The sequence below is a fragment of the Mchenga conophoros genome, linkage group LG2, assembly GCF_057382185.1.
Source record: "Mchenga conophoros isolate Kocher_MC1m ecotype Shallow Benthic linkage group LG2, M_conophoros_male_GT1.1, whole genome shotgun sequence".
Taxonomy (NCBI): Eukaryota; Metazoa; Chordata; class Actinopteri; order Cichliformes; family Cichlidae; genus Mchenga; species Mchenga conophoros.
In genome coordinates, this window is record NC_140527.1 from 25,561,603 (window position 1) to 25,584,686 (window position 23,084).

The window sequence follows — 23,084 nt, forward strand, 5'->3', positions numbered from 1 at the left end:
AGAAAAATAGATACCTGCCCCAGTATACACATATATATGTTATCATCCCCACTGCACTCAGTATACATATGAAAAAAATATCTGTGACTGTATTTACTGTATATAGCAACTATTTTTGTAAACCATTATTTATTTATTTTCCATTTTTTTCTAATATCTAATATTTCTAATAATTCACTTTTTCTCATTGAGCCTTGTGCTGCTGTAACATGTGAATTTATTCATATGGATCCATTGCTGAGACTGGACCGAAAAATAATGTTGTAGGCTATGAAGCCATAAACCTTATAGCTCTTTGTGGTTTTATTATTATAATCCCTCTGATAAGCATCCAGTTATGATCCATTAATACAGATACATTATTTATAGCTACTTTAAGACTATTAACTGTAATAAAATTGGACATTGTTAAAAGTGCCGGTAGTTTGGTTTGCATTTGTGCTACATGTTTCTGTTGCACTCCTAAAGTTCTATTTTTTTCCACATTAGCTCAACCCCTACATCTGAACTGTACAAAAAACCCCACTGAACTACAAGTGCCAGTGTGTACCTCAACCCTTACACAACAAATACAACAACACCCACACAATCGGTACGTCTGCTTAAAGTGAAAAACCTGATTTCTTCCATTTTGGGCTGCATTGTTTCAAATACGCGTGGTCGCTTTGTTTTGTCATCTCTTGTACCATTTGTGCTTCTAATCGGCTGTATATTCTTGTCACAGCCGCAGCACAGTCTCATTAAAGTTTCATCCAAGCTAGTCTATTCTTCCAGTCTAAATTCACAAAGCTTTAAAAGGCTGCAGCGCAAACAAGAGAAGTCTGTGTGTGTCACCTTGGCATGCTGAACACTTGTTATGCCTTCCACTCCGGGAAGTCTAATTTTAATCGTATTGTGTGCGCTTCATAATGGAAATCACCAAAATAGGAATTAAAGACGAGAGCTAGGTATCAAAACTATTTTAATTACACCACAACAGTATCAAACGAATACTTCCTCTATAAGCTTGTTTAGCACACTCAAGACTATATATTGCACTGACTGCCTTATCTTTTTTTTTCCAGGGCCTAATAATAATACAAGATACAGGAGCACTGTCATGCCAAGGGTTTAATGAATTGATTTTTATTGCACCACTGTGAGCATGTTCACAATAACCTGCCTCATTCAACATCTCTTTTATAAAACCACAGAGGCAGATGGGCGGAGAGAGGGCAGAGGAAGCCCATCCTGATGTTCTATATATACCTCAGTCCCAATAGTAGTTGTGTCTCTGCTGCAGCCCGTCAGCTGGAGCACAAGCCCAGCAGTCAAGCTTGCAAAGGAGCCCCTTTGTCTGGCTCCCAACCGGGGCACAGTCGATGCTGTTTAACAAAAATGAAAGGGGGGGGGTCGTCTCACCGTTAAGTTGCAGGCCAAAGGATGTAACATAATGTTTATTCTACTTCCACATATGACGAAACAGCGATAAAGAAACAGGACAAAGAGACCTGTGTCACTGTGTTTGCTGTAATAATACACTAACCCCTGTGAGGCACAGAGTCTCACTCATACTGTAAATGTGCGCTTCTTTTCTTGTTTTCCTGCAGATTTGCTGCGGAAACTTAGCAGGAAGTGTTTGCTGTAAAGTGAGATTACGGGAAAATCCTGTGTGAGGAGGACACTGATATGTTATGGTGTTTTTGTCTCACTGTGCAAGAGAACGTCATGTTTCTTTCAGTTGTCAGTGGCTCCTGAGATCCTCTGCTTTTTCCAGATAGTGTATTATCTGCCATTTATTTCCGTCTGTTACAAGCACCCAACTTGTCTCGCTTTATTTAATTCAGTATTTAAATAATTCTTGTATACTTCATATTCCTCGCCATTGTCTATCTAGGCTCTCCTTTTGTTGCTCTCTCTTTCCTCTCACATCCATCAGGTTGCAGCAGATGGCTGCCCCTCTTTGAGCCAGGTTCTGCTTGAGGTCTCGTCCTGTTAAAGTTCCCCAATATTCCGAGGTGACTGATTATAGGGAATTTTCCTCTTAAGGTCTTCTCTCAAATTATTGTAAATTCTTTACCTTGCAATATAGAGCAACCCGAGATGGTTGTAGCTCTAAAGTGGCACTAAACAGAACAGAACAGTTTTGTTTTCATGTTACTGTAAACTGCCTGTGGAGCAAGGGCAGGAGCTGTCAAGAACCAGACTAAGATACATATTTCTAAGCTTAGGCCTAGGCTGCCACTCGTTTGACAAACCACCTAATTTATCTCCCATTTAGGACGGGCCAGTCCATCTACTGGTTAAGAACAGTGACAGTGAACCAAAGCAATACAGGTCATAAAACATAAACAGTGCACTGAATGACACTAAAGGGATCCGCATAATTGTTTAGTTACTTGGAGTTGCTCGGCCCCATGTTAAAATACATTTTTATTTAGTACAACTTTAATCTTTACACAGTTGGGAAAAAAGAATGGATGCATGACTACAGCTTTGGTCATTCGTTTGCTAAAACCGAAAGAAATCTTCTACTTTGTCATTCTAATCCTTTGCATGCAGCCACACTTCTTTTTACATTTACACCACTAGGCCTATGTCATGAGAGCACCTGCAGGCAACAAGCCAGAAAAGTGTCTTGCTCTAGGGGAGATACAGCATGGGACGTCAGAGGAGCAATCCAGGTGGGAAGAAAACCTTTTCAAGTTTACTTTACTTGTCATTAGGGTACTGTTCAGTCTTTGAAACCTCCTATTAGTTGTCTTCTCTGTTTTAGATAAGCTTTCTAGAATATGTGGAAATAACCCCATTTGATCTTTCCTATCTCAGCTTGGATACTATTTAATTAACGAGTTAAAAAGCGAGCTAATGGACATGCGATACTAACTGCAGGAGTATCCTATCCCTTCAAGGGCTGTCTCCTTTTTGACAAGCTGAAGCAGAACAGTCACACTTGTAAGTGTGTGAATTATGTGAGTTTGGTATGTAGGGTGTTTGTCCCCAACGGCATGCAAGGGCAGGATGATTACGACAAGTGTGTTTTGAGCCGTGAACTGGGTGTCTGCCAGGGTAACAACAACAGAGCAGGATGTAAGATAAGGGAATGAACACACACACAAGCATATGCGATGTTCCTCAAACACAAACACATGCTGTGTTCTTCAAACAGAAAACTCCAACTCAGTGTCATGCTTTGTCAGACTGTCGACAGAAGTTCCCCTCCGGCAATGCCACGAAAAGCTCTTACAAATAAAAAAACCACGATGTAGCAAAAATACACAAATGCACATGCGTGGCACGAGACACGTGTCAGCTATACCTAATAATCACAGAGACTTGACACAGATCTAATCTTCAAAAGTTTAATTAATTAATTAAAAATCACTTCCCTTTTCAGCTTTTTTCCCCCCTAGCATAATAATGTACCACAGGTTTCCCCTTAGACACTACAGCCAATAGACGAGGAAGCTGATGCAGGACTTGCTCTGCTGATTGATGGCAGTTTGAGATGTGGTGAGATGTCAGTTGGGGGTTGCACTTTTTCTTTTTTTCCTGACTCAAACATAAAGTATCAGCAAAGAGAGACACACATATGCAGTCCCTTCAGAAAACTTGAAGACTTAATCCATCACACCCCTACTGACAGACTCATGAAAAAAGGAGAAAAGTGAACACCAGGGGACAAAAAAAGACAGATAAAAGCCACAGAGAGACCAATGCAAACTTATAAACTTATACAGGGAGGCAGACAAAAGCTTGCAGTGTATCCCTCAGAGACTGGACCCAGGTGAATCCGAATGATGCTGGCACATTGCTCTCTACAATGGCCCAGATAAACAAAGAGAACACACACCGACACACACACCATGGTCAGTGCAGTGCTTATATAATATATTTTCCACTAACATGGTAACTGCACACTCATCTTCCCTGCGGTGAACTCCGCTCAGCTGGAGCGGACATGAAGGAGGACTACAGTGATGCACCACCCAGCTTCCTTCAGACCAGCATGTCTGAATAAGGGGCAATAAATGCCAACAAGGTCAAAACGGGACACGCGAGCAAAAGCTTTTACGCAACGCAAGCGCATGCATAGATTCTAGCACAAAAACATCTACCTTCTCTTACTTTTTAAAACACACCCAAACACATAGTGTGCAGAGGTATTTATCTCTCTTTTTCTTTCTTTTGTTTTTAACACATCATATTTCTAAGGTGATCTGCTGTGTCATCTCACTCTGCTGGCCTCCAGCACATGAGATTCAACATCTCTTACTCCTGCTTTCGCCATACAACTGTTTCATATTTCTTCACACAGGGAGCAGCACAGGATCGTGTATCATATTACTGAGGCTGAACAAGGCAGCCGTGGTTTTTTTCTTCTTCTTCTTGATCTATCACTTCCTCTATTATACCACTCTCTCATGTCAGGCGGAGGGATGGAGACTCAGAAAGTGAGTAAACAAGCTTGGAGTGAAGGCAGTGAAAAACATTTTGTATGTTGGCCGCACCTCTTAACATCGGGGAGCTCAAACTGGGTTGTATTTGCGATCGAATGCAGTAATGATAAACATTTCTATCATATTTACGCCATGTGATCATGGTGAGAAACTAGGCTACAGGACAAGCAGGTCAATTTATATTTTACAAGATAAATATAACAAATTTATTAAAATCCACATATGTACACTCTGAGTATAAAAGAAATGTTTTCCAAACTCATTTGTTAAAAACCTTTTTTGTAAGTTATTTTGTTGTGATTCACATTTTGTGCAATGCATTGCTCCTGATCTCATTAATAGCCTGCATCCAGTATTAGATAAACACACTTTAAACCTTGGACCTTGGATTTTATACAGATTCAACATTAGTGTGGCCGATATAAATAAGATGAAGTTTATTGACGTCAGATACTGATGTTTATCTGATGTGTTGTGTCACTTTTGTGCTGATTAAATGTTCAAAAGCTGTGTGATGGAGATCTAAATGACTTTGAAACAGGTATATGTTCAAAATGCACTCAGATTTACTTCCACTGCACAATCAGAGCTAACAAAAAACAAAATAAACTGGCACTGGCTATGAGGCAAACTGTTAGCCATAATTTCACATCTGATGCCGCTTTAAGTGCTGTAATTAATGTTTGATATTCATACTTTTAATGGCTAATCAAGATTAAATTAGCCAGAAGGATGGGGGGGAGAAAAATGAAATTTAGGACCGGGAAAGATCTGTGATGAAATAGAGAAGACATGTAAAAAGTGCAAGAGTAGGTAGCCTCAAGTGCTTCTTCTTCTTTGGTGAATATATACAGTATATAGGTCAGCTCTACATGCTGTGAAAGACCTTGTTGATGCCCACAACATACTGGGATGTACAGTGTATCACACTATCTTCCCTTCTACCAGAAGGCTGAGGGCAGAGCGCACACAGGAAAGAGGGCAACCATGCAAAGCTAAATAATGCAATGCCTCAGTCTCCACATTATGACCTAGTAAGTGGTTGGTTATACAAACACTCAGACCCTCTTGGGCTGTGTCTGACAGCACAATCAACAGGATTATGAAGTCATTTCTCGGTCTAACGGCATGTCAATTCACCATTTTAACTTCAGGGACTCCAGAGGAATAACTGGAATGGGTGAATGTGAGAGGTTTGGGCGATATCTGGAGATGCCTAGATGCTCTTGAATTAAGTGATCTAGGCAGTGTGAGCTGGTGAAATGAATGAGAGAACCATGAGTAAGGAGCAATGTGAGTACTTGTCATGCAACTCCACAAACTGACTTTCTCTCTTGGCATCCTGTAGGCCTGTGTGTTGACACCTTTAAAGGGAGCAAAATGCGAATGGAGTGATACTGTTTACAAGACACAGTCTCTCTCACACACACACACACACACACACACACACACACACACACACACACACACACACAGAGCCTTGGAACACTTTCTATAATTTGCATCAGAAATTGAGAAAGGGCTCCTTCAACTTCATGCATAGTGTCAAATCTGCATTGGTCTGGGTTAACTACTGGTTAAGCCTTAGCCCTTCAAGTGGCCAGCCTAACTTCTGCACATGTGTATCATATGTGCAGCAGCATAAAAACATTGATGTCACAAGGCACAAACTAAGCGACTCACAGACCCGTGAAAGCCACCCCCGGTTAAGCGTTCCACCCTACCTTCGGTGTGGCAAGTGGAGGACAGGATGGTGCTCGGAGGGCGGAAGAGATACGGGAGATAACGGGAAAAACATTTCATCTTCTTCTCCGGTGCTTGCTAACGGGTGTAGAGCGCTGCGTTGCGGGCTCCACATCCGCACTGCTGCCGCCGACAGCCAGCCACAGAGGATCCGGGGAGGTTCGGAGAGGAGGAGGGGGGAGTGAAATAGGCTCTGTCCGCGGTGCAGGGGGGCTATGACAGCATCACTTTTTCACAGGCAGGCAGGGAGGCAGGCAGGCAGTAGGCTCCGGTAGATCTGCGCTTCACCCGGGGAGCGAATAGCGCACGGTGTCAGCGCGTCTCCGCTTCGGCAGGTCTCTCCGTGTATGTGGGCGAGTTTGTCTGAGCAGGACAGGGGGTCGCTTCTGTCCTCTTATCATGGGAGGTCAATGTATGTGTGGTCTGCTGGTGTGAACACCCTCCTCGTGTTTATTTCTCAGTGTATTTGGGTTTAAATAAAATTAAAAAAAGAGCAGGAAAAGCGCAATTACATCTGCGAGAGCCAGGAAGTTTTGCCTTATAAATTTGGTAGTCTGTTTTATATTAAATGTAGCTAAGGGCAAATACTTTGATTGGAAATTACACTGAATGTTTTTTGGGGTGTGTATTACCGATAGAACATGTGTTTTGCCGATCTATTAGTGCTACTCACACTTATCCCTGATGCCTAAAAGAGGGTTGTGTGGTGCACAGAGCCCAGAACTTGATGAATCATAGACAAAACTTGTTTGTAGACCAGGTTACCGATTAACTAAGTTTAGCGCCATCTTGTGGAAATATTTAATGTAGCTAGAAAACACAAGTTATAACGTCACAAAAAACAAACCTAGTAAACATCGTTGTGCATGTTTACTAAAAACGCCCCTGCAATTTTATCAACTAAAAATTATTACGTGGCATTATTTAAAAAATAAATTTGTTATGGTGAATAAAAATCTTAACGGTCACCTTCTTTTAGTCGAATTTAACTCCTCGTAGCACACGCAGCACTTAAACAAGTTTCAGTACGACGAAATTGTGTCATCTTTGCCAGACCCCTCTGTGTTTACGCTTGCGTTTATCTGTGTTATCATTTTAAACACTGACTTCTCGCGAGACTTGAGTGTGAACTAATGCCAGCGGAAGTAGTTTGCGAGTCTCTTTTCCGCCGGCCATAGAGGAGCAAAGGCAGGGTAAGAATTCCCGGCAGATGAATTCGCCAAAGTTATCGTTATCCATCCTGCTTTTAATACCACTGTGTGTCCGTATGCAAGTGTAAACCCCACATATACTTCAGTACAATTAAAAATCAGCGAATATTGGCTTCGTGTTGACGATGGATTACTAAATAAACGCTGTCAGTAGTTGGTCTCCCTGTTAGGTCCTTCAGTATCCGCATGTCGGTTAGCGATAGTGAACCAGCTCTACTCCTGGTGCTAGCCTTTAATATTTGACCAATTTTACATTCTGTAACTGTAATGGGCTTTTAAAAACATTGTTTTGGAAGTGTGTAGTTTGTTCAACCACTGTACCGAGTTTATGTTGCAGAAATATCCCGCTTCGGTCTGACGGCTATCTTATGCTAACTACTTGAGCTAGCTTAATAGTCGCCTTTAAAATGTAGCACAACCTAGCCAGGTACCTAATACAGCAAAATAACACACATAGTGGACATTCTAGGTTTGGGTTCTCAGTTGCTTTATGTGGTGTCGGAAGATAGTAGTGTGTACTTTAACCCTACATTCTTATATTTTCTTAAAACTGTCGATCCTGATCCACAATTTGAGTGGACTGTTTTGCAAGCAAGTGCAGCCTTTATCGCCTGGGTTTGTCAATGTGCCATTACTTGTTTCTTTACAGCATCATGAAGCTCAATCCCTTTGTAACATCCTCCCGTCGCAAGAACCGTAAGAGGCACTTCAATGCCCCCTCACACATCAGGAGGAAGATCATGTCTTCCCCCCTGTCTAAGGAGCTCCGCCAGAAATACAACGTGAGGTCCATGCCCATCCGCAAAGATGACGAAGTCCAGGTAATGTGGTTTGTATTGCTGAGGGGTTCTTTTTTATAGCTGATGTGCAACATGTTAGGCAGATTAGTCTGACCTCCTTGTGTATTTACATACAGGTTGTCCGTGGACACTACAAAGGCCAGCAGATTGGCAAAGTAGTCCAGGTCTACAGGAAAAAGTATGTCATCTACATCGAGCGTGTGCAGAGAGAGAAGGCCAATGGAACAACAGTCCATGTTGGCATCCACCCCAGCAAGGTGAGACGTAATTGAATAGATACTGAGTTTGTGTGAGTAGACTTGTTCCGTGGTATAGTCACACATGGTGCTTACTGGCTTCATATCTGTTTGGTTTGTTTGTGTCAGGAAGATGTAGTCTTGAGCTTTTCATGTCACAAGCTCTTAAGCTGATCAACACAAATTCAATGTGGAGGGTAGCTATATAAGTATTTCTTGGGTATTTTGGGGTTCTTAGTGTTTTTTATCTATTGTAATTTTGAAAGTTGAGGTATTTTAGCTCTTGATGTTTGTTTCTTTTCCTAACAGCTGGCTCAGAGCCCTGTTCCAAGAAGCATGTTCAACAAATAAAGTTTATATATAAACTTTGAGTTTAAGTCTAAGATCTGCAACTCTTAAGCTGTGTCCACACTGAAAACAATTGTTGTGTTGTGCCTTTTAGCCGTATTCTTCATTCTGTGGTAGTCTTTTCAGTCACTGGTCTGAAAGTGTGAGGGGTCCCACCTACTTCACATTGATAACAGTTACTTCACTCAAAGTCGACAAATATCATTCACTTTTTGTTGTCTGCTTACCAGATTGCTTTGAACTGCTAAAGATTTTGGTTTCAGAACAGCTGATCAGAATATCTTCATTGAACTTGAGTGTTCACCTTTAGTTAAGCACATGCATGAGTAGAAAAAATGTAAAGGAAGCCATCAGTGGAGCTCTGACACCCAGAATCATAGGATCGTGGGATTCCAGCATTTTCCTCATGTCTGGATTAACAAACCGAGGGATGTTTGCTAAATCTGCTTCCATGAGTGGGCCCCAGTCACTACAGTTGTAAACTTCAATAGCATTCAGGTGCTTGACTCTCTCATCTTGCAGTCGGACAGACTACTTGACTAGTTGTGGTTGTGTGGGACGGTAGTAGCCAAAGGCGGTGTGTGTTGTGATCTGGAGATTGTAAACTGGTGTTATGGTTGATGTCGTTGGCATACTCTCTGCACATGTATGCAGAGAGCAAAGTAAAGTGGAGTCAAATTCCTTACTTGTTAAGCACAAACCAAATAAGGGTGACTCTGATGTATCTGATTCTGCTCATTGCACTTCAACGCCACCTTAGACCCATTTAAATCTGGATACTGGGTGTTGTCCAGTCGCTGTAGTCTGCTGCTAAATTGATACATTTTCAAGACTCAATCACTGCATTAGTGCTGGTAAAGAAGAAGTCAAAACAAGTAAACATTTTTATTATGGAGAATTTTTCAACTGCTGCGGTAGTATCCCGCTGTGCTATTGGGAAATCCCTATGTTCCTGAAGTTAATTTATCAAGGGACCAACTCACTCCCACTTGTCTCCAGTGAGGCTGCAGTGTTTTCAAAAAGAAAAGGAAACTTTACATCGAGCCCAAATGACACCAAATCTCACTATGCACCAGCAACTCACTAAGGACTTCTTTTGTGGACAGTCTAGGACTACTAGATATAAGAAGATGCCATATCTAAGCCAGACTTCAGGTTTCTATATTACACGTGTGTAAAGCTGCCTGTTGGGCTAAGATTTGCTTCTAACTAATTATGTCTTAATCCTGCTCCCGGGTGCACACCCTAAACTCTGATTACAGGTAGACTTGAGAGAAATTTCACTTGGTATTTGACACAGTGTTTCATCATACTCTGACACTTGGTGTTATGAGCACTGAAATTGAAAAATCAAAGTGACCAAATAACATTTTGTGAAGTGCAGTTGCTCTGGTTTAGCTGGATTATAGATTTTTTTCTTTCTTTTTTTTTTAAATTTGCTGATGCTGTTCGGTTTTAAATTGCAGTGTAATGCATTAAACTACCACAGAACCTCTTTCTGTCAGTTCTGTAAATCTGTAAACACTGGTGGATAGCTGAAGCAAGTACAGAGCTAATGGGAGAGCATGTGACATCCTAGATGCGGAACATTAGTAATTTAAGAAGAATTATATTTGAATTTCAGCATGTCCCTTTTGATTCAATTTTTTATTTTTTTTTTATTTTTTTAAACGTAAACTGGAAAAGCAAGATTTTCCTTGTAGAGTAAAAATAATAATCCTTGGTTACAAAAACAGTGGGAAATGTTTCAATTATTAAGCAATGTCTTTTTGTTAAATTTTATTAAAGAGATTTGAAGGTAATTTCAGACATATTGCTGATGTATCCATGAGAGAATACATGTTTGTTTACCAAGATGTTTTTGTGTCTGCAGGTGGTCATCACCAGGCTAAAGCTGGACAAAGACCGCAAGAAGATCCTGGAGCGCAAGGCCAAGTCTCGTGCTGATGGAAAGGAGAAGGGCAAATACAAGGAGGAGACCATTGAGAAGATGCAGGAGTGAAAATGATCTTTTGCTATCAATAAACTCTGTAAATGGACCTCATGTTGTCTGTCATATTTTCGTTGTAACCCCCTAAACTCGGGAATGTTTTTTAATGTTTTATTTTAAACATGCTTGTCTTTTTTATGGAAATTAACACTTGGGTATACTGTATGCCTTCAAAGTCATGTTCAAATCTCTAAACAGCACACTGTATTATAAGGAATTTAATGAATTGGCCAGTGCTGCTGCTTAATTAAAAACAAGCTGTGGCCAAAATTGCATAGGTTTATTGTTTAAAAATGTTAAAAGTGAACTACACAAAGAAATGTTCTTTAATTGCACAATTAACTGCAAATATGAGTGTAGTTTTGTTACAGGCAAGGAAATTCATGTGACTGACTACACACCACCTCAGCTTCTATGTTAATTGATTTCACTATGAAATGATGAGGTGAAAATCCAAAATACTGTGCAAGAAACAAAAAAATATTTCAAAGCATTTAAGCAAAAATATGGAAACCCAGCATTTGCTCTAACAGATCCAGATTAATATACTTTATGGATCCTCCAAAGGAAATTTTAAGGCACCAGGATAAAGGATAAAAATGAAATCTTATATCCTGACATGTGTGTTCACCTGTCACAGAAGAAGAGAACAGTAGGAAACCATTTTGGTTTTAAACGAGCTGATGAATGAGGATTGTGGTGACCGTGATGGGCTGTCCATGGTGGACAGCAGGTAATTCAGTGACCTCTTGCTCCTCACTGAATGCCTCTGGGTCCCTGCTGCCATCTCTGACAGTGTTTGAGAGGGAAGAAGAAAAAAATAGATTTTGCAAGAAATTTTACATTAAATTTAGCGAAACTAAAACATCATAGGAGGAGAGGCTACCAATTGAATGAAAAAAAGATATACAGGTGAAACTCGAAAAAATTTGAATATCGTGCAAAAGTTCATTTATTTCAGTAATTCTACTGAAAAAGTGAAACATAATAAAAACTCATTACATGCAAAGTGAGATAATTCAAGCCTTTATTTGTTAAAATTTTGCTGATCGTGGCTAACAGCTTGTGAAAACCCCAAATTCAAAAGCTCAGAAAATTTGAATATTGTGAAAAGGTCCAGTTGTAGGCTCAAAGTGTCCCACTCTGATTAGCTAATTAATCCAAAACATCTCCAAAGAGTTCTTGAGCCTTTAAATGGTTTCACAGTCTGGTTCAGTAGGAATCACAATTATGGGGAAGACTGCTGATCTGACAGTTGCGCAGAAAACCATAATTGACACCCTCCATAAGGAGGGAAAGCCTCAAAAGATAAGTGCAAAAGAAGTTGGATGTTCCCAAAGTTCTGTATCAATGCACATTAATAAAAAGTTATGTGGAAGGGAATGGTTTGGAAGAAAAAGGTGCACAAGCAGCAGGGATGACCAGAGCCTGGAGAGCATTGTCAGGGAAAGGTCATTCAAAAGTGTGGGGGACCTTCACAAGGAGTGGACTGAGGCTGGAGTTGGTGCATCAAGAGCCACCACACACAGACGGATCCTGGATTTGGGCTTCAAATGTCATATTCCTCTTGTCAAGCCGCTCCTGAACAATAATGTCAGAAGTGTCTCACCTTGGCTAAAGAAAAAAAGAACTGGTCTGTTGCTCAGTGGTCCAAAGTCCTCTTTTGTAATGAGAGAAAATTTTGCATCTCATTTGGAAACCAAGGTCCCAGAGTCTGGAGGGAGAATGGAGAGACACACAATCCAGGATGCTTGAAGTCCAGTGTTAAGTTTCCACAGTCTGTGTTAATTTGGGGAGGCATGCAGGTGTTGGTCCACTGTGCTTTATTAAGTCCAGAGTCAAGGCAGCTGTTGAAGCTGAAGCTGGCTTCATTTTCCAGCAGGACTTGGCACCTGCCCACACCTACAAACGTACTAAAACCTGGTTCAATAGATTCTCTATGGGGCATTGCCAAGATAAAGATGAGAGTCGTGAGACCGAACAATGCAGAACAGCTGAAGGCTGCTATTGAAGCATCCTAGTCTTCCATAACACCTCAGCTGATAGCATCCATGCCACGCTGCATTGATGCAGTAATTCATGCAAAAGGGCCCAAACCAAGTACTGAGTACATATGCATGATTATACTTTTCAGAGGTCTGACATTTCTCTATTTAAAATCCTTATTTTATTGGTTTCATGCAATATTCAAATTTTCTGAGCTTTTGAATTTAGGTTTTTCATAAGCTGTAAGCCACGATCAACAAAATTGTAATAAATAAAGGCTTGAAATATCTAAAAGGTGAACCTATATTAGTTTCACCTTTTAAGTAGAATTGCTGAAATAAATGAACTTGTGCACGATATTCTATTTTTTTCGAGTTTCACCTGTATAACAATGTGTAATATTCATATACTATTTTTCACGTTAATGAGAGAAATGTAGTAGAAATAAACATAAATATGGCACAGTTTGTCTTCCAGTTTGTCCGCTTCATTTTATGCATATGGAATATAACCACAAATAAAAGTTGGGTTAAACCGCAAATACTTTTCGCCATTTATTTAATTTAAGAATTAATGAAAACGTTTCACAACACAAGCACTTTGAAATTTGCAGTGCAGTCCCTCCACTTCCTCTTTCTCCGGTTCACAGTCATGTGATACGTGTTGCCTTCTGCGTGTCGTCGTCGGCTGGGCAGCATACATTTAGTTGAAAGTTTATACCTCTGAAGTCTTGTGTTTTTAGACGAAACTCACAATGGCAATAACTTCGTTTGCGATCGCGATTTCCGTGATGACTGTGTTCTGGGGTATTGTTGGAGGAATTGTGCCTTGGTTTATCCCCAAAGGACCAAACAGAGGGTAAGTTGGTTAGCTTAGCTCCGGCTGGCTATAAGGAGTTTACGGAAGGTTTTTATGTCAACGTTGTATTATTTTCTTAGTTTTTATACAAACAGGTGAAGTGTGCGTGAGCTAAATTTACTGTTGGCGTTTTGTAAAGCTGTTTATTACACTTACATATCACCTTTAAACCCTGTTAGCTACTCTAGTTACTAAAACTTAAGAGTTAGCTAACTAAAGCTAATTTTACTCTGGCTTCGTGCTAAAGTTCCTCACACCCCTTGGCAGTGAATCCTGCTCTTGTATTTCAGTACATAATACGACCATTAATGGATTCTATTTTTGGGAAAAAAATGCCAAAGTCAGTACAACTTCCTTTATTTGTCTGATTTTCAGTTGCATCACGAGATCCAGCTCGTGAATGTGGATGAATGGCTGGATGTGTTTTAAATCCAAAAACTCGCAGACATTAAATATTAGATGTGCTGTTTATATATTTAAAATGTATATTATTTCCCCACAGTGTGATAGTGACGATGCTGGTGCTAACTGCAGTCTGCTGTTACCTTTTGTAAGTATTCACCATCCGGATTCCTTTTTTTTTTTTTTTTCCACAGACAGGCACACACACACAGTGGTACTATATATATCTAAAAACAATAGAGGAAGCCTGCAATGAATCAGGCCTATAATATAAATGGCTGAAGTGAGCAGTCAGTTAAATATAAGAGAACTATCTTCTTGATAGGTGATTAATGCATTTGGATAATTACAAATTGGTCCACTTCTGTTGCTCCAAGTTAATTGATGCACGTTGCTTGAAAATAAAGCAGACTATGCGTATCTTATTTAAGTCATAAATTATTTACATTCACAGTTTTGAATGCATCTGGTGTTTTGTTGCATGCTGGCAGACAAAAGGGGGCAGTATAGTCACAGTAGTGTTACAGCCATGTGAGGTTAATCTCCCAAATGCCCCCCAAGCTTGATGCTGTTATAATAAACCCAGGAGCTGGTTGCAGTGTTGTGACAAACCGTGGTGTTCATTCAAGATGACATTTTTATTAGAGAATATGATGTGAGTGTTTTGTTTGTGATCTTGATGGTGTCCTCTCTGTTCACCCAGCTGGTTGATAGCCATTCTGGCCCAGTTGAACCCGCTGTTTGGGCCTAGCCTGTCCACTGATGTTATTTGGTACCTGCGCTATCACTGGCCTTAATTTGCCTTTCTGGGGCTCCCAACCCTTAAGGTAAGCTTAAGACTATACCTACATGCTACTTTTATGTAATATATTAATACTTGGATGCCTCTCGTCTAATGTTGTGTTATTATTCTCTCAGCAGCAGGATGACCTTGCAGTGCTGCACACCAGTGGATGTTTGCCATTGCAGAGATCAGTTGTCCCCAATTGCCTTAAAACTCTGAACCCTGTATGATTATTGAGTGGCACCAGTGCCTTGTGTATATAATGACTCCCAAAGGGCTGTGAGATCTGTGTGGATGTGCTGTGACCTAAATTAAAGTAACATTTCCTTGTTGCAGTTTTGTTTATATATTATGTACATTGTGTTCAACAATATTGTTAGCATGGATAGCAGTTGTTGTGTGAGTGTGTGTGTGTGTGTATGTGTGAAGTTTGTGTCAGCTGGTTCATCAGATAATTAATAAATTAATAAACAAATCATTCATCCATAATTGTTTGTAATTATATATTTTTTTCAAATATAAAAGTGTTCCTTTCTACATAATTATGTTGAAAGTCATTTACACATTAAACACATTTATGTCACTAAAATATTTTCATAGGGCATAGAAAATGCTGTTGTTTTTTTGTAATTTATCTGAAAAAAATGACCCCATAAAACATTTTTCATGCAGTCATTATCGTTGACGTTTTTTGCGTAACAAAACACGTCAAACAGCGACGTTGACGTACGGACTTCAAATTGGCCTCTTTGCTTTCCGTAGCTCCAGCCGGCTACGTTGGCAACATGGCGTCGTCAGATGTCCACGTCCGAATATGCGAACAAGAAATACTCAAATATGACTTGGAAATTAAAGCTCTCATCCAGGTGCGAATATTTCTTTGGTAAGACTGCTTAGTGCTGCGACGGGACACGTTATTTTTTGAGCGTGTCACATAGCGGAGTTGTATTAACTTGGCCTGATTTTATGAGGTGTAGCGACCGTCTCCGAAAGCCTGCACCGGAACATTTTCTATCAAAGTTACAAAGAGGCTGTAAAAAAAGAATATTTTCAGCCAAGATTTTATGAACAAGATGTTGTAATAATAATGTAGATAACCAGCCGGTGTTGTGTTGCGCTAACTAGTGATTTCCGGTATATACCAAATGATGATCCTCCCAAAACAGGTCACTTCTTTATTTTATATATAACCCCTTCATAAATCCCGTTGACTGCAGCCCGTTTACATTATAAGCAAAACGAATACTTGCCATAAAAACACATCTGAGATCACTTTTTGGTACATCACCTGTATTTAAACTGTTTAAAATAACTTAAAGCTCTAGTGTGTTAAATATTTCTATCATGAATAATAGAAAACCATTTAGATTCAGAAAATTGAGATTGAGATTAAACAGCTCCTTTTTGTAGGAGAGATGTGGCCAAGAGGCTAAGAAATATTTGCAATGTTTCTTATTTCTTTATTCTCTGTTTTTAATTCCTGTTGACTACAACCTGTTTATCGGTGTAAAAAAAATCTTTCTGGCAGCAGGTATTTAGATGTTTTCATTTAAACGAAGGATTAATGTAACTTATGGACCTAAATAAAAATCTACCTACGTTAATCTTTTTCAAGTAGTCAATGGACAGGAAAGCAATTCAATAAAAGGCGCGCTGGAAAATCAAGCATTATTTTCCAAACATGTACCGGATCAAGTGCCTCACTTTTGCGACACTAGTAAGCACAAGGCAGTGTAGGACCATATTTGGTAGAAACTATTCATATTTTAAAATGATTTTAGAGCATATTTAAATATAAATGGGTAAGTTAAACTCTATTTTGCAAAACTTGTCAAAAAATATTAGAAAGCTGGTTAATTTGGGGGGAAGTGTCGATAAATAAATACATTAAAAAAATCCGCTTTGCAGGAAAAAGTGAAAATAGTTAAAAGGTGAGGAGGAGGTCTAAAACAGTGCGAATTCCACAGTTCAGCTTGAGAAAGCAGTGTTAATATGCAGAACAGCTGTCGTTTCAACATGTGAACAGTAACAGCAGTGTAGCAATGAAATGTCATGACTTTTATCCTTGGTTCAACATTTTACCAGGATATCAGTGAGTGCACAGGCCCTCAAAGCAAGCTGACAGAATTAAATGGAGAAGTGAAAAAGAACTTCCTCAGCTTAAGACTACGGATTCAGGTGAGAGATTTTTCCCAATTAATAGGCTGTACATCGGTTGCTTGAACTTTTTTTTCTTTTAATTGTAAGCCCTTGTGGTTGTTTTGCTTCCATGTTAGGACTTTGAGCAGATGGCAATGGAGCAGGACAAAGAGTCAGACAAGCAGGCCTTGATGACTCAGGTAGAAGGCCACAGAAAACAGATGCTCAGGTAATGCATTTTGCCCACTTTAACACTTTAAAAGTCTACTTAATAAAAGCTTATTCATTTTCTTTTTTGTATTTTTTGCAGTAACCAGACAACCTGGAGGAAAGCCAACCTGGCCAGCAAACTTACAATCGACAACATGGAAAAGCAGGCCCTTCTTAATGGAGCTGATGATTCTGTGAGACAGAGGTGAGCTGAAGATTGTCCTAATATTTAAAGACCACTAAATCTCAGCTTTGCACTTAAGCAACGTTTGCTTAAATGCAAAGAAAAAAGACTATCGGGGAGCGTGCTTTTTCTTTACGTGCCCCATTTTTGTGGCACAATCTCCCTCAAGATATTAGGCAGGCATGCTCGGTGGAGGTTTTTAAAGCTAAGTTGAAGACCCACTTGTTCACCCTATCCTACATGTCTTAATTCTATGCCATTTAGTTTTAAAAAATTTTATTGTTTTTAACTTTTATTATGTTTTTAACTTGTTATTGTGTTTTTAACTTGTATTGCTGTGTATCGCTTTTATTTATTTATCTCTTTATTTTCAAATAAAGAGATAAAAATATTATTATTATTATTATTATTAGTATTATTAGTATTATTATTATTATTATTATTATTATTATGTGATGCATTCTGTTTGCATGCATTCTTTTTAAATCAGGAAGATGACCAAAGAGGGTCTGGCCCAGACCACCAGCGACATCACCGAAAATCTTATGAGCATCAGCCGAATGATGGCCCAGCAAGTTCAGCAGAGCGAGGAGACCATAACGTCACTAGGTTGGTGAATGAACAGTATCCTGTTGTTTTGATATACTTTTTTAATTTTAAATGGCATTAAAGCATTCTTGTTTACTGAGAGTAATTTAACAGGTTATACTGTGTTAATGCACACGCTCGGAATATAATGTCTATTTATATCAGTGACAAATGTGTAGCCCCACATTTTTTTTCTTTTCTGTTTAAAGCAACCTCCTCCAGAACGATCCAAGAGACAAATGATGAGTTTAAGACAATGACAGGGACCATTCAGATTGGGAGAAAACTCATCACCAAGTACAACCGGAGGGAGCTCACCGACAAGCTGCTCATCTTCCTGGCGTTAGCTCTGTTTCTCGCAACAGTGCTCTACATCCTAAAGAAGAGACTGTTCCCCTTCCTGTAGACCAGAAGGGTTCTCCCGTGAGCATGAATGGTACTTTCCATAGTCAGTGGGAATGATTTAAACAACTCTGAATGCTGCGTGCTATGCTAGACGCATTACGGCGTCTGCACGGCAGAATGCGAACCGCTTACTTGACTGAACTGAGACGCTGCTGAGAGTGAAATATTGTCCACACAGAGGGAGAGCGACCTACAGGCCTGCAGCTCAGAGGCAGACTAAAGGAAAAAAAATATTTTGGCTTCAGGATGTAAAACGTGTCTTTGTGTGAGGGGAAACTTGTTTGCTGATTATTATGAAACATGAAATATGGTACAGCATGAGTAATATCATGGTTTCATTTGGAAAAAAAAAAAGTCATTTTTAGCTTCAACAGTTTTTTTATTGGCAAGTCAATCACTGAACTATTAAAGTAGCATGCAATGCTATTAATTACTGTTAATTCAAGGCAAAAAATGCTATGTAATGACATTATATTACAGACATATATATTTGGGATCAAAACAAGGCCTGTACATGTTTTTGCATCACCAGTGGAAACCAAGCCATTTACCACGATCCAGTTTCCCACAATTACTGTTAATAACGTTCCAGCTTTATATGTAAATGCTATTTGTGGGAATGCACTGTGCAACTTACATTACTGTACTCCGTAATGATGAATTAATGTTGTTTATGTGAAAAGAATATTTAAGTACTTTTTAACTTTATTATGATTCAGGCTCAATTGCACTCACTCCTCACTGTGTTTTCCTACTTGAACAGCACTCGTAGGTTGTATATACACTTCTAACTGTCCCTATGTTTATTCACTTGGCATGCAAATCAAAGTAAAAAAAAAACAACCCTTTATTAAGTGTAAGACTGGATGCAGTCTGCTCCGTCTCTGCCGGTGTGGCTCTGCAGCAGAGCAGAAAAGCTCCGAAAAGCACCAGCAGTGTTCGCACTGGCAGAGATAGGACAGCATGCAGCCCTGCCTTTCTTCAGATAAGACCCGGAAAAGCAGATTATTCCAACCTGTTTCCCTCTCCCTTTCCAGCGTGAGTGGAGGGTGAGGGATATTTTTAGGTTTGTGTGGCGCTGTTATCTGACGTTCCCTTTTCAACACTACAGAGGAGAGGGTGGCCAGAGAAGCCACATGACCTTGCCACCCTTTGGGCAATTGCCTGGCATTGCTGTTTCATTTTTATTATTTGTAAATGTCATCGCTAATTATTAATAAACACAGTGGCTCCCGTCTTCTTTAGTGTGTCTCAAATGTGCATTTGTCACTGTATTGTTTACAGTAAGATAGCAGACAATAGAGTATGTGTGAAGAGACCTGAGAGATGCCTAAGCATCTCTTACTTGTGTAAAGTGGCGGCAGTTGGACAGAGCCAATTTCCAGCCTGTTCGTATAGCCGCACACTTAGACAAAGCCTTTGGCTCTCTGTCAAGCAAATTGGGCCATTCTTGCATTTAGCACCAAGATACTGACAATTGAGTGTTTGGGTTTGTATCTGGATAAGTGGGCAGAGGTCTCTGAAGTGTACACGACACCACACTGATGGTGTAAACACGGGGATCGGGTGGCTAATGGGAGACCTCTGCAACTTCACATTCATTTAGTAAATTTGACTTTATAGAGCTTTGGTATTGTTAGTATTTAATACATCATTTTGATACTGGGTGTATGTTCAGTTGGAGAGTAACAGCTGTGTTACAATAAAAAGCGAAAGGTTATATTACAGTAATTTTCAGTAATCCAGTGTACTGTCCATAAAAAGTTACATATATTTGATCTGGTCACACCTTGTATTTGCCACCATGTTTCCAAGTTCAGGGAATAAGACTATTGACTTTCAGGAACAAAGAGAAGATGAAGAAATAATTCATATAAAATTTATCTACATAAAAAACTGATCATTCGTTTCAGGTTTTCCGTATTGGAACCCAGTTTGAAACATTTTAAAAGGTCAAGGTCACGGCTAGTCAAAGCAACCTTATAAACATGTGTAAAAAGTACATGCAGCTGACAGTAGGTTGTAAAAAAAGTGTAAACATTTAACAACCTTTTACCTTGTTGAAGCCTACTGAATGAAGCTTTCTAATAGGTACTTGAGCAGTTTAACCAGAAACAAACCATGGGGTGGTTTGATAGATGTCAGATTTTTTATTTTATTTTTATGCATGTTTACCAGTATATAACCCACAGGTGTGCATTATATGTGCTGTTAAAATTATCGTTTTTTTTATTGGATGATTTAGTTGAATTCTTGTGGGGGGTTTGTGATGTACAGTTAGATAACAGAGCCAAAACAGACACGATGAGGACGTGGTTGTATGCTAAAAATTTTAATGATAATAATAATGGTAGTAACAATAATAATATAGAATACATATACAATTATATCATATAATTAAGTTGTAAGTTGTTTTGTTTTCCACCGAAAATACTTTTCGTAAAAAGAAATATGTAATAACCACCTTAAGGAAGATATGGAAAAATAGAAAGTGAAATCTGGCAATTTTTAAAATTAAAAAATGGCATTTATTATGTTGTTTTTCGCTCAAATTAAATGTGCGCTGAAAATAACTTAAAATGTAACACGTTTAGAGGAAAAACTGGTGCTGAATTCAAACGGAAACTACGAGAAATAATTCATCAAATATAAGTAAATTACACAAACTCCTCAATGTTTTAATTCGTTGGTATACACGCATGCAGTCATAAAATACTATTAAGGTAAATTAACATCTTTTTTTCTTCTTCTTCTCTTGTTTACCACGTCCTAATGCCGTGTAAGGAAGACACCCCGTTACTGGAGGAGTATGTGTTCTGGACGTTACTGAAATCCCCTACCCCAAAGTTCATGTAATTGCCGTTGCTGGAGGTACCTTGCATAGTCTGCATTGCGGCTGCGGGGTAATTGCATGCATAGTTCGTGTTGCAGCTGGAGCCGGTGTAGTTGCTGAAGGCTGTGTAGTTGTTATAACTAAAATGGTTAATGTGACCCATACTGTAGGAAGGATTGTAGCTGGTCGCGTCACTCGCGAGACAGGGCTTCCCATCCCTCACCAGCACCGGCACCGACACCCTCCTGGGCGGCGGCAGGGACACCATCTCCAGGCTCTGGTCCTGCTTCTGCCGCTTGCACTTGTACCTCCTGTTCTGGAACCAGATCTTCACCTGCGTCGGGGTGAGTTTGAGAACACCGGCGAGGTGATCTCTCTCCGGGGCCGAAAGGTACCGCTGCTGTTTGAAGCGGCGCTCCAGCTCGTACACCTGTGCCTGGGAGAAGAGGACCCGGGGCTTCCTGCGCCTCCGAGGCTTGGGCCGGTCCTGATCATCGGCCTTTATGTCCTCCACAGACTCTGACGGAACACTGAATTCGCCTGATTAAGACAAACACAGACAGAAAAAGCACAGAGAAATAACTGAATTAGATTAGAATTCTTCACGATTTTAGAATTTATATTCATATTTTTTATTTTGCGCTGTTATAACGATCATAATAATTGGCACAGGTTCGGGCAGATTGCCCGGCCATCCGTGCGACCAATCATTCCTAATATGATTTACGCACAACGCTATGATTTGTCATTTCATACCAAAGACGTCAATGATAGTTTGGATTTTATTACATTTTTCAAATTAATTTTCAAATCAGTATTAAAGTTCACCAACTTTCATTTATGTTTAAATTTCAAAGGTTTCGTTTTAGGGCCTTTGTCCAGCAGCCCCCGTTTTTCTTGTATACTTTCTTGTGGTACTTATTGCTTTAGTGCAGATAACATTCAGAGAATCTGCCATTATTCAAATCAAGCACATGTGTATCCAGGCCTAGGTTTAATGGGCCTCCAAACTAAAGACAATTCTTTCTTTAGCTCACCTTTTCTTCTTTTCCCCTCAAACGCATCAGATTTTCCACCCTTATCTATTTCCATCTCCATGAGGGATTTGCCATAAAAGGTAGAAGCAAAGTTAAGTGCATTGCCTCTGCCGGCTCTGGAGTCGTGTGTGTCCTCTACAAGAAGCGAGGCGGCGGTGGACGAGATGTCCCGGAGAGGCTCCTGCTTCATTCGGCCCAGCATACAAGAGGAGGAGGAGGATGTCGCCACGGTGCAGCAGTCCATGCGAGAACAATCGTCCAAAGAAGACGCCAGAACGTCATGAGTCTGCTCCAAGTTTAATATATCCTTAACAGAGAAGGGAGTGGACGTGCTAGGGCTGGGAAACATTGTCAAAAACCAGAAAAAGAAAAATAATCTGTTAATCTGTCACATGGAGGCCAAAAAGAAGTCACCAAAAAAAAAAAAAACCCCAAACAAAAAAACCCACCTTTCCTTCTTGGATTTACGTATAAGTTTGGTATACCGGACTGTTCTTGAGTGAAGTGTGCATTTTGAATGTCAACTCTGACTCCAAACTTTTTTCTTGGCCCCTCTCTCTCCCTCCTTTCAGTGACGCAGAGAATGAGGGAGGGACGGGGGATCCAGTGGGACCTTGAGCTCTGGTACTCCCATTTACTGACGTAAAGTGATGTTTGGTAGGTTGCATGTTAGGCCTGATGTTGGTCATAGGTCTATTTCTTAATTTGCAGCAAAGTAGCCTGCTTAACCAGCCTTTATACTCTGCCCAGAGCAAATAGGATTGCTGTAAATATTCCACTAAATCAGTACATCCTTTCATCCTGTTGGAGAAACACATCTTATTGTGCTTTGATTGAGGATGTCACTGGTTTATAAAGCTTCTAAATGAAGTATCCATCTCGCCGGATAGT

The 23,084-nt window shown here is 39.9% G+C and overlaps 5 protein-coding genes across 7 annotated transcripts in view; 3 read left to right on the forward strand and 2 right to left on the reverse strand.

Moving 5' to 3' along the window:
• Positions 1–7,099, reverse strand: part of ppp2r2ba (protein phosphatase 2, regulatory subunit B, beta a) — a 41,669-nt gene extending 34,570 nt beyond the window's left edge. The window contains exon 1 of the mRNA XM_085290164.1: positions 6,164–7,099. Coding sequence (XP_085146290.1) covers positions 6,164–6,242 — 79 coding nt within the window. The 5' untranslated portion in view covers positions 6,243–7,099. The remainder of the gene's footprint in view (positions 1–6,163) is intronic.
• Positions 7,100–7,217: 118 nt separating this feature from the next.
• Positions 7,218–10,816, forward strand: rpl26 (ribosomal protein L26). The gene is made up of 4 exons (XM_085290175.1): positions 7,218–7,375; positions 8,043–8,214; positions 8,310–8,450; positions 10,651–10,816. The coding sequence occupies exons 2-4, from the start codon at positions 8,047–8,049 to the stop codon at positions 10,777–10,779; spliced, it is 438 nt and encodes a 145-aa protein (XP_085146301.1). The 5' UTR covers positions 7,218–7,375; positions 8,043–8,046; the 3' UTR covers positions 10,780–10,816.
• A 2,569-nt stretch (positions 10,817–13,385) lies between these two features.
• On the forward strand, positions 13,386–15,286 carry atp6v0e1 (ATPase H+ transporting V0 subunit e1). 2 transcript variants are annotated; one of them, XM_085290193.1, is made up of 4 exons: positions 13,386–13,611; positions 14,114–14,161; positions 14,717–14,840; positions 14,935–15,286. In XM_085290193.1, exons 1-3 carry the CDS (start codon positions 13,508–13,510, stop codon positions 14,808–14,810), a joined length of 246 nt encoding a protein of 81 aa, XP_085146319.1. In that variant the 5' UTR covers positions 13,386–13,507; the 3' UTR covers positions 14,811–14,840; positions 14,935–15,286. The 2 variants fall into 2 exon arrangements, with proteins under 2 accessions (XP_085146319.1, XP_085146318.1); XM_085290192.1 differs by having other exon boundaries at positions 13,387–13,611; positions 14,932–15,286.
• A 247-nt stretch (positions 15,287–15,533) lies between these two features.
• On the forward strand, positions 15,534–19,562 carry bnip1a (BCL2 interacting protein 1a). The gene is made up of 6 exons (XM_085290191.1): positions 15,534–15,663; positions 16,883–16,975; positions 17,074–17,165; positions 17,247–17,351; positions 17,821–17,939; positions 18,128–19,562. The coding sequence occupies exons 1-6, from the start codon at positions 15,583–15,585 to the stop codon at positions 18,322–18,324; spliced, it is 687 nt and encodes a 228-aa protein (XP_085146317.1). The 5' UTR covers positions 15,534–15,582; the 3' UTR covers positions 18,325–19,562.
• Positions 19,563–20,645: 1,083 nt separating this feature from the next.
• Positions 20,646–22,778, reverse strand: nkx2-5 (NK2 homeobox 5). 2 transcript variants are annotated; one of them, XM_085290188.1, is made up of 3 exons: positions 22,643–22,778; positions 22,194–22,531; positions 20,647–21,696 (listed from the first exon to the last, which is right to left on the reverse strand). In XM_085290188.1, the coding sequence occupies exons 2-3, from the start codon at positions 22,435–22,437 to the stop codon at positions 21,083–21,085; spliced, it is 858 nt and encodes a 285-aa protein (XP_085146314.1). In that variant the 5' UTR covers positions 22,438–22,531; positions 22,643–22,778; the 3' UTR covers positions 20,647–21,082. The 2 variants fall into 2 exon arrangements, with proteins under 2 accessions (XP_085146309.1, XP_085146314.1); XM_085290183.1 differs by having other exon boundaries at positions 20,646–21,696; positions 22,194–22,761.
• Positions 22,779–23,084: the final 306 nt, after the last annotated feature.

Coding starts and splice junctions, on each gene's coding strand:
- rpl26 (XM_085290175.1), top strand. CDS start 8,047: ATGAAGCTCAATCCCTTTGTAACATCCTCCCGTCGCAAGAACCGTAAG. Junction 8,215..8,309: donor GCAAAGATGACGAAGTCCAG/GTAATGTGGTTT, acceptor ATTTACATACAG/GTTGTCCGTGGACACTACAA. Junction 8,451..10,650: donor TTGGCATCCACCCCAGCAAG/GTGAGACGTAAT, acceptor TTGTGTCTGCAG/GTGGTCATCACCAGGCTAAA.
- atp6v0e1 (XM_085290193.1), top strand. CDS start 13,508: ATGGCAATAACTTCGTTTGCGATCGCGATTTCCGTGATGACTGTGTTC. Junction 13,612..14,113: donor CCCAAAGGACCAAACAGAGG/GTAAGTTGGTTA, acceptor ATTTCCCCACAG/TGTGATAGTGACGATGCTGG. Junction 14,162..14,716: donor GCAGTCTGCTGTTACCTTTT/GTAAGTATTCAC, acceptor CTGTTCACCCAG/CTGGTTGATAGCCATTCTGG.
- bnip1a (XM_085290191.1), top strand. CDS start 15,583: ATGGCGTCGTCAGATGTCCACGTCCGAATATGCGAACAAGAAATACTC. Junction 15,664..16,882: donor AAATTAAAGCTCTCATCCAG/GTGCGAATATTT, acceptor ACATTTTACCAG/GATATCAGTGAGTGCACAGG. Junction 17,352..17,820: donor GATGATTCTGTGAGACAGAG/GTGAGCTGAAGA, acceptor TTTTTAAATCAG/GAAGATGACCAAAGAGGGTC.
- nkx2-5 (XM_085290183.1), bottom strand. CDS start 22,542: ATGTTTCCCAGCCCTAGCACGTCCACTCCCTTCTCTGTTAAGGATATA. Junction 21,697..22,193: donor TGAGGGGAAAAGAAGAAAAG/GTGAGCTAAAGA, acceptor TGTCTTAATCAG/GCGAATTCAGTGTTCCGTCA.